General features: G+C 44.0%; 1 protein-coding gene across 1 annotated transcript in view; it reads left to right on the top strand.

Annotated features, from left to right (window-relative positions):
• The window catches only part of Dnah6 (dynein, axonemal, heavy chain 6), a 213,410-nt gene that overhangs the window by 120,894 nt on the left and 82,331 nt on the right, over positions 1–10,185 (top strand). Inside the window, exons 40-41 of the mRNA XM_005385447.2 lie at positions 1,703–1,860; positions 6,769–6,900. Coding sequence (XP_005385504.1) covers positions 1,703–1,860; positions 6,769–6,900 — 290 coding nt within the window. The remainder of the gene's footprint in view (positions 1–1,702; positions 1,861–6,768; positions 6,901–10,185) is intronic.

The raw sequence follows: 10,185 nt of genomic DNA, 5'->3' as shown, positions 1-10,185 counted from the left end.
TGGTTTTCCTCTCTCCACGGCTCCTCAAACTTGAACTGATTTCCCTTGATTCAAAACCAGCAAATTTCTTTATATCTGATGTATTGAGTTTCTGAACTCACCGGCAAACAGACATGGAGTTCGTTAGGTTTTCTCTTCAGTCAGCACTTTCAGCCAGGCTTTAGTATCTCCCTCACCTTCTTTTATTAATTACATAAATAGAATAGCTTTCAGGTCACTTTCAGGTATTTGGGAGATTTTTAGTACATGTTTAGTTTGGATTTGGCCAATGTAAAGCTTCATCTGAAAACCTAATTTAAAGCTTGTCCTCTTCTCCATCATAGCCTGGTTTGTGGCTCCAGCTACTGGAAGCAGAGGGGGACATGGGATGTTATTTACTCTCCCTTACTCTCCCTGATGTGTAGGGATAGAAGGAGGAAAGGAGAGGTGGCTTCACCCTAGTGGCACTTACGTGGACCTCTTAGTAGATGATCCCTACTTCTCTGGTCAGCACTGAATGTCTGCCTGTGCTCTCTGGAAGCAGGCTTTCAGAGCAAGTTATCATGAAGGACTCCTAAAAGAGCTGTGTGCAGGGCAGGCAGCAGCCTCCCCATGGGAAGGCTCCCTGAGGCTAGGAATCAAGAGCTCAACTGCCATTCGGTCCATCCCACAGCACTACATCCTCTACCCTCTCACTGGAATGTGTGTTAGTTACTGTTCTTAGAGTCACCCTCCCAAGATTAATCCCAACCTCAGGGATTTGACTGTATGTCCATCAGTCTCTAGTGCTGGATGCCAGAGTAAGTTGCTTCCTTTCCTGTGTGTGTATGTACTTCTGATGAGTGTATATGTTGGTTTTCTTTAAATGTAACTGTAATGGATTCCCCTTTGACATGACTGGGACACCTTAGAATACTAGAACCTAATTTCCCTGTGAGAGTGGTAGACGAAAAAAAACTTTCAGCATTTTTCTGATCCCTACTGTGGAAAGAAAATGGCCTTCCTCACCCATTCCCAGGCCTCGAGGTTAGTGAGGATGATGAGCAGTGCTGGGGCTGAGAGAGGTCCAGACCTCACTGGAGAGCTGACACCATCATGTGTTCTGAGGGTGAGCATGATGGACCAGTTGACATGACAATATGGCCATCTTGGCCAGATCTACATCTCCCTGGAGGAGATGGGACCATAGGAACCTTTTTGAGGTCCTCCTCACTCAAGAGAACAGAACTATGCTCATTATTGACTCTCTGAGTGTCACCAAATCCTAACCATTACCTGACCTTTTTTTAGTCTTTTTATATTGCTATAACAGAAAACCTGAGACTGGGCAATTTATAAAGAAAAGAAAGTTTCCGTAACTCAAAAGTCCTGGAAGTCCAGGAGCTTCTGGTGTGGATCTCATACAGCTTCAATTCATGACAAAAAGTAGAAGAGCAAACAGACATATACATAAGACAGAAAGGAAAGATCAAAATCCTGCAATAGCTAACCCATTCCCGTGATGACAAACATTAATCCAGTCTTCAAGTCAGAGCCCTCATGGCCCCAAATGGCTCTTAAAGGATCCACTGACTCTCAAGCATTACCTTGGGGAGAAAGCTTCAGTGTGAGTTTTGGTGGGGACAAACCACATTTGAACACTATTGAAACTATAGCCACTTTGTCTTCACATTTCCTAAGTGTACCTCATAATTCTTAAACTAAATTCCTTTTATTTCCCCAGGAGCCCCAGGAAACAAACAAGTTGTGATTTTTGTTGATGACTTGAACATGCCCAGGCTGGACCGCTATGGCTCTCAGCCTCCAATTGAATTACTTCGGCAGTATCAGGATTTTGGTGGATTCTATGACAGAAACAAACTCTTTTGGAAAGACATCCAGGTTACTTTAAGTTTTAATTTGCTTGGTGTGTTCAAATTTAAATGACAAATAAATGTGGTTATTAGTTTGCTAGGACTGCCATTAAAAAATACCACAGATGGGGTGGCTTAAACAAGCTATTGTCTCAAAATTCTGAAGGCTACATGACAACCAAAGTCAAAAAGGTCAGTAGAATTAGTTTCTTGGGAGGCCTTTTTCCTTGGTTTGTTGATGGTTATTTTCTCCCTATATGTTCCCATGGCTGCATTAGACTGTTTTCTGTTACTAGTAACATAATACCACAGACTAGGTAAGTTATAAAGAAAAAGGGTTTATTTTGGTTCATTGTTCTGATCCAAGAGCAAGGGGGCAGAATCTGAGTCATGCATGGCATACATGGCAAGAGGCAGGGAGTACTTGTGCATATATCTTCTGGTCTCCCCTTTTTCTTACAAACCCACCAGGATTCCACCCTGATGGCTTTATTTAATCCAAAAGCTCCCTGTCTTAACATCACAGTCAGATAAAGTGTCCACTTTGTCAATATGTTACAATGGGAATTCATTACAACATGATTTTTGGAGGAAAAACTGAATTCAAACCATTTCATCCCAGCCCCCAAAACCCATGTTCCTTTCACATACGGGATGCTACCCATCATTCCATCCACAGAGTCCCAAGTCTTAACTCATGCCAGTATCAACCAAAAAGTCCAGAGTTTCATCAAGGACTCAGGGCAAAGTCCTTCCAGCTACAACTCAGCTTACAAACTCAGAACAGATTCTATACTTCCAATATACAGTGATGGAACAAGCACAGGGCATATGTTCCCATTCCAAAAGGAAAGAATTCCAAAAGGAAAGACATATCTTCCCATGCCAAGTAGGAAGATATCCACCCAATGCAAGTCTGAAACCTATCAAAGATGACTAAACCTTACAGCTGCAAGGCTGGCAACCTGTGCACATGTGGGGAGGTGTGGGCCCCTCAAGGCCTCAGGCAGTCCTGCCCACACAGCTTTGCTCATCACAGCCGCATAGTAGCTCTCTTGGGCTGCGGACTGATGGCCGCAGCCTGGCTAGGCAGGTGTGACCCAGTGCTGGTGGCTGTCCCTTCCTGAGGTCCCAGTGGTAGCTCCTCTCCCACAGCTGTCTTAGACATTGCCCCAAGGGGTGTCTCTATGGTGACTTCATCCTATAGCAAACTTCTGCCTGGCATCCCAGGATTTCTTTGAAATCTTGATGGAACCCTCCCTGACCCTGTAACTCTTGCATCCTGTACACTTACAGAACCAGCAGCCTGTGGAAGCCAAGTCTGTCACAGCTCAAGTGGTGCCTCGGCCCACTTGAACCACAGTTGAGGCCTCTGTGGACTGTTCCTTCAGAAACAAAGAGCAGAATGCTAAAGTGGCACCAGGCAGTGAGCTGCTAGACAGTACCCTTACCCTTCCCTGAAACAGTCTTGCCCTGGGAGCTTCTGAGCCTGTGATGGGAAAGGCACCCTCACAAGCTTCTGAGATGTCCTCTGGGCCTCTGTCTCATTTCTTAGCAGGTAGCATCCCTGCTAATATATTTAGCAAATAGCTGCTAACAAAGTTTCCTTTGCTCCCACCCTGCAAATTTTTCAGAGGGAAACTGTGTTTCCCTTTGCCCTTAAATCACACTAGACATGCCTATTATGGCTTGTGTCTAGATGATCCCCCAAAGACTCATGCGGTCATAGGAAGAGGCTTTTCAGAGGTGACTGGATCTAGAGTGTGTGATACTGGGATTAAGTGTGTGATGCTGAGATCAGGGCGTGTGATTACTAAATTAGTCCACTGATTGGTTTGGCATAGTTCTGGGTGTGGGAAATGGGAAGGCCCACCCTGGGTGTGAGCACTACTTACCCTAAGGGTGGGTAGTCTGGAAAGAATACAAGGGACAGAAAGAGGGTTGCTGCCCTCCCTTGCTGCTTGCTGCTTTTACTGCCTCCTGCCTTCCACCTTCCACACCATGAACTATTTTTTCTCCTCTGTGCGGCCTGTCTGCCATGCCATACTGCCTTCCAACCAGCCAGCTATGAACTGAAACCTCTAAAGGCTGTGAGCCAAAATGAACCTCTCCTCCTTTAACTTTGGGTGTCAGGTATTTTGTCTCAGCAATGAGAAAAGTAACTAACACAATGGTCAAAAACATCCTCTTATGCATTTTTTTTACAAATTTCCTTCACCAGTTTTTCAACATTTTTTAACTTCCGTGAAGCAGGAAGACGGGGACGTGGTTTATCCAAATTCTTTGCAATGGTGTAACAAGGACGTACTTCACCTGTGCTTCTCTGTTCACATCCCTCATGTCCTCCAAACTCCTCTGACCTCTGCTCATTGTCCAGTTCTGAAGCTGCTTGCACATCTTCAGATGCGCATTCATGAACAGCAGCTTCACTTCTCAGTAGCAGTTTTCTGTCTTTGACCATTTTCTGCTGCTAAGAGCCCAGTACCACTGACTGAGTTAGTTACAAAGAAAAATTACTTAGGTTCACGTGAAACAGGCCTTGTCTCCCAGACAGCTCAGCTTTGGAGAGCAGACAAACATGCCTAGCGGCAGTTAATGAGTAGAAAAAACAAGGAAGAGGTAGGAGCGAGGGCAGGGTGACGGATGAGGGAAGCCTGCCCAGAGGAGGCCATCTGGGAGCAGGGTTATGAAGGCGGATGAAGTCAGAGCAAAGAAAGGGAGCACTGTGCACCACAGAAGCAGGAATGTGAGATGCTAGAGCGCTGTGAAGTGTGAGCCACAGAGCAGCAGGAGATGCCGAGGGCACGTCCCAGAGAGCTGCGAGGAGGATAGTGAATGTGTCCCACAAGTGGTGGGAACCTGTGAAAGAAATGTTCTAGGATGACGCCCTTGGCTACAGGGGATGGGTGGGCCAGAGAGGAGGCCAGACCAGAGAAGATGCAGGATCTCAGAGGACAAGGGAGGAGGGTTGGAGCTCAGTGTGATGAAATGTGCAGCCAGCAGGCTTTAGGAGGCAGATCAAAAGTGCTGCTAGGTGTGGAGTCAGAGAGAAAAGAGAACCCAGGTTGACCACCCTGTTTCTGTTCTGGAGAGAGGACAAATTGGGTGGGTAGTTTTGCTCACAAGAAAAACAAATTAGACCAAGCACTGTTCTAAGTGCCTCCCGCTTACTAACTTATTTAACCTCCTAGCATCCCTGTAAAATGAATAGTGCAGTTAGCCCAGGAGAGGGAGACACAGCCCAACTTGTAGGATTCCTCTCTAACACACAGACCATCCATCACGAATATTTCTTCAGTCACTTATTTATTTTCATTTCCACAACCACGATATGAAGCCAAGTCCTCTTCATCCTGGAAGCTGAAGCTAACACATGCCTCTGGCAGAGATGCTGGGTGGGTTACACCGACAGGGTCAGCACCGGTGGCAAACCTTTTAGAGACCAAGTGTCCAAACTGTGACCCAGAACCCACTTGCTTGTCGCAGAGTGCCAACACTGCAATTAAACCTGAATACTAAAGTTTTAGTCTAGAAAAAACAACTCATACACAACATCTTTTGTCTTAAAAGAAAAACACAAAAACAGAGTTGGCAGTGATGCAAAGAGTTTTTTATTGAGAAGTAAAAGTTTGCATTTGGAGTGCTTTTGCACAGTGAACGTGATCTTTGCTGTCGTATGCACGCTGGTAATTTGTCAAACCTTGGCTCACACTTTGTTAGTTTGGGAGGAGCCCGTGCAGCACTCAGGTCACCAGTTAGTCTCTCCCTTGTGCCAGATTTGATAGATTTCAAAGCTGAAAACAGCTGCTCACAAGCTTAATGTGATCCAAACAAAATAAGAAAAGCAACCCCAAGTGCTTTCATTGACTCAACGTTATTTGGCAGAGAACTGCTCACGTTAAGGATTTCATTTTCAGAACTACCAGTCATGCACACCCTTCATGCTCTGCCTTCTCAAGTGTCGCATGCAGGTCACAGAATTTATTTTTCAAGATAGAGCATTCTGAAATGCTAATAGGTCCATTCTGGATTTCTAAAATCTAACCGTATAAGCAGGAAAGATCAAGTTCTTCAAATTGGGCTTCATCTAGAGAAGAAAGAAAATACAGAGTTGCAGGGGAGATAGCTCAGTGGCACAGCGCCTGCTTCCTGTCAAGTTCAAGGTCCTGAGTTCTATTCAGGGTACAAAAAAAAAATATATATAGGGTAGTCTCCATCTTATGTAAGTGTAAAAATCTGTTACTAAAATTCTACTTTGCAGCTGCTACAGTGGGAGAAAATTCTTTGTAGATTTCCTGATGGCCAGTAGGATGCTCTGCAAGTGTTGTAGAACTTTCTAAATGCACTTTTAGATTTGAAATATTTTAGCTACCCACTTGCAAGGTCTGAGGTGACTTTGCTCGAAAGCCGACAGAAAGGGCTCTGAGTGTCCCCTTCAGCACACGCGCCGTGGGTTTGCCACCACTAGGGTTGACCGGTCCTCACACACCTGCAGTCTGTTCCCGCTCTGCACATAGCTCGAGTGGCCTTGTGAAAATGCAGGTCTGATGTTGACAACCTTTCATTTGACCTTGAGCAACTTACTTAACCATCCAGGGCCTTGGTTGGTTTTTTTCAGGCTATGGAATGAGTGTAACATTAGTGACCTCCGGGGTAACCATGAGGATATGTCACTTCATGTGTACAAAAATGTGATGCAGGGGCTGGGGATTTAGCTCAGCGGCAAAAGCGCCTGCCTGGCAAGCGCAAGGTCATGAGTTCAGTTCCCGATACCGGAGGAAAACCAAAAAAAAAAAAAAAAAAAAGAAAATGTGATGCAACGTTGGCTCACCATGACAGGTCCTCAAAAAATACTGGTTGTGAGTCCTGCCGTTGAGAAAGACAGATCTCATCTCTGTCTCTGCTGGGTGACCCGAGTGGATTTCTCTCCACACAGGATGTAACAATCGTGTCTGCATGCGCCCCTCCAGGAGGAGGCCGCAACCCTGTGACCCCGCGTTTCATCCGCCACTTCAGCATGTTCTGCCTCCCGATGCCCTCGGAGCACAGCCTGAAACAAATTTTTCAGGTGAGTGTGCATTAAATGCAGATGAGGGAAAACAGAAAACGTGTTTCAAGGCACCCACCGGGTGGCTCAGTGACTTTCTGCACAGCCCACTCATCCTTTCCTAAGCAAAGAGCAGGTAACCAGGGTGACTGGAGAGCGGCCAGCTGCTGTTTCCATCGCCACCTTCCGCGTCTGTGGTCTCAGACCTGACCTCCAAGCCTGTGTGTCCCCTTGCACCAGACACAGTGCCTGACACTCCCAGGACCTCAAGCTCAACATCGTCTCTCCTGCTGCCATTGTGAACAGAAGCCATTTTTCTTCCACCAGTACTAATTTCCCTGAGAGGCCACTTCCCTGTCCTTTTAAGTGGAGAATATAATGGCACTGCCCTGTAAGTGCTCCACAGAAGAGTTTGTAAGTGTAAAACCTTATTTTGAGCAGAATGATGAGGGAACTTGAAGTAGCGTAACTAGAGCATGCCACAATGCTCTCAGCAGGGCCAAGAAAGGAGAGGTTCCAAGTGGGTGTCGGTGGAGGATGGGAATTGACAAAGAGGAAGAGACCCCAGGAACAAAAGCTGCTCAGGTGAATGCAGTCTCAGAGGCGGGACACGGGAGATAGGCATGCGGGGAGAACAAGACAGCTCAGGTGATTGGTCTGGAGAAGCTGACCTCATCAGCAAGTGCCCAGTAACGTGGGAATTACATGAGCCTCCATGTTTGCCAGCATCAGCCTTCTCTTCCAACGGAGGACCTCTTAGAGAAGAGAGACCAGCAGAGCCATCAAGTGCACAACCTTTAGTACAAGGAAAGGGCTTTTCTGTTCACGCTGGCATAGATTACCTCCCTGGAAAATGGTTTCCAATAAACTTTAAATAGTTTCAGTAAGTTGGTTAGGAGCTAATGCCTAAATGATATATAAAAAACTTCAGGAGAGTGCTTTAGAATATGAAAAGACCACCGGCATGGTGTCCTTGTAATCTTAGCACTTGGGAGGCTGAGGCAGGAGGATTGCCTTGAGTTTGAGACTACATAGTGAGTTGAAGGCCAGCCTGAACTACACAGTGAGAACTTGTCTCAAAAAAAAAAAAAAAAAATATGAAAAGACAGCAGAGCCTATCACTTGTATCACCTGCAGTTAAGGACCAAAGTATAGGACAAGAGATGAAGCAGCGATGGGTGTGACCTCAGCCATTAGAAGGTTGTTAAAGTCCTGCCACCAACTGTCTTTAGAATATTCACATTGCATTTATATTTGGGGTTCGAAGTGAGTGATTCCCACCCATGCGATGCAGGCACACCTGTGAGCTGTGGTGAGTGCCGAGCAGTGTCCCAAGCAATTTAGGCATCATTTTTTAAAGTGCAGAATCAGCACATGACTTCATTTCTTTAAAAGTTAAGGCAAATTCAAGGTTATACCTACAAAAGTGTCATACTCACTCATTCCAAAATACTTTCTTGAATGAAAAGGAAACGGCAGAGCTTGGTTCCTGGGAAAGAAATTGTCCCTACCTATCAGCCTCTTGTGGGATTGTTACAACTATGGGAATGTGTCACCCAAGGGAACATCATCCCGCAAGCACAGGCTGGGATGGAGCTACCTCTTCCCCTGGAACTTACAGATGTAATTAAATGTATGCAAGCTGCAAGTGGGACTGGAAGGAGAGGCACCAAAACAAATCTAGGGCCCATTAGAGGGGTCTGGATTCAGATGGTGATTAGTAGTGTTTCCCCTATTGCCAGAACAAACAGGATGCTTCCTTCTAGGGAAAAAAGGACTTGCTCTAGGTCCAGGGGCCCCATGTTTAAACACATTCACCTAAGCAAGATCCAAGAGTTCACAGCTCATTTGCCCTGCTCTCTGTCCTTGTATGGGTGAGGAAGAACTGACAAGGAAGAGAGTGAGCTAATTTGTTAGCATCATATGTAATAAATGATTTATTTATATTGTATAAAGGAAATCTGTAATATATACCATTATTATATGTATGATGTAATATGCATCATATTTTTAATCACTACTTTTAAGGCAGTCTGTGGTGTAAGTGTAGTCTTGCTAGTTATCTGTTGCAAGTTAGTCCAACCATACGTACATGCAGAGAACTTATCACTAATGACCAGTCATGTTTTGCACAGATTTGAAAGTTGTATGCTACCAGTGATTTTTCCTTGAACCACAGTTTGTACACACCTGACTGTTTACTTATTGGAAATTTATTTGCCAAAATACACATCATTATATATCCTAAAGAAATACAAGAAGTAAAATTGATGATGGTGTCCCTAAATGTAATTTCTAATTAAAAAGATATAACAGCAGTAATTGAAACCTATGATCAGTTCTATAAAATACTACTAATAATAATATAATAATATCCCCATGCCAAAGCATCCTTCTCCAACTGGGAGCATTCTGGCTATATTTTATGTATACATTCTTTGTGGGAGCTTTGCAAAGTTGTGAAACATGATATAACCAGACCTGTAAGCTGTGACCTTCACAAATGCTGATCTTCTATAATGAAATGCTAATCTTCATTTATGAATACCAATTTACTAACCATTAATTCATTCATTAAACAAATATTTACTGAGCACCTACCATATGCCAGATGTTAGTGTTCCATTTTTAATAAAACAGATGCCATCTGTCCATAATAGAACTTCTATAATACAGATAAACAACAGATGAGCTATAGACACATACACACAGTTATAAGACCCATATTATAAATTGTATTTTATTTGCATGATGAAGAATAAACAGGCTGGAATTTCTTTCATATTTATAATATGTGTTCATACATATATATAAATATATATTCTTCTTTCTCCATATATGTATTCATTTCAACTTGTCTATTTTCTGTTACACAAAGATGACCATATTTTCATCATATTTGACCACTGGCTTTGAGATGGCTGGCTCCTACTCAAACTACTTCCCAGGTGGAGAATGCTAAATTCATGCCAGGGACCCAGGAGTGTACCTCAAAATACAGACGAGCTGTTGAAACTAATGTTCAGCAGAGGATCCACTGAAAACAAATACTCTGGTCATTTCAAAATAGTTCATATATGAGATCAAACTCTAAAGTCATAAGAAATACCTCAGAAGCATTCATATGGCTTCTCTTCCACTGATTTGGTGGCTCCTCCCATGAGTAACTACAAGGTTAATAGTGAAGAAGATTTATATATTCCCTGGCCACTGGGAGCTAGTTCATAAATACATACTTTAAAATTGTTATAAGTCCTGAAAGAGACCAGAGAGACTGATGGGAGGACATATTTAGATTGGATGGCC

This window comes from Chinchilla lanigera, unplaced genomic scaffold (assembly GCF_000276665.1).
Source record: "Chinchilla lanigera isolate Chin_1 unplaced genomic scaffold, ChiLan1.0 scaffold00023, whole genome shotgun sequence".
In the NCBI taxonomy this organism is placed as follows: Eukaryota; Metazoa; Chordata; class Mammalia; order Rodentia; family Chinchillidae; genus Chinchilla; species Chinchilla lanigera.
The sequence above is the reverse complement of the archived record's forward strand: the minus strand, read 5'-3'. Positions and strand labels throughout refer to the sequence as shown.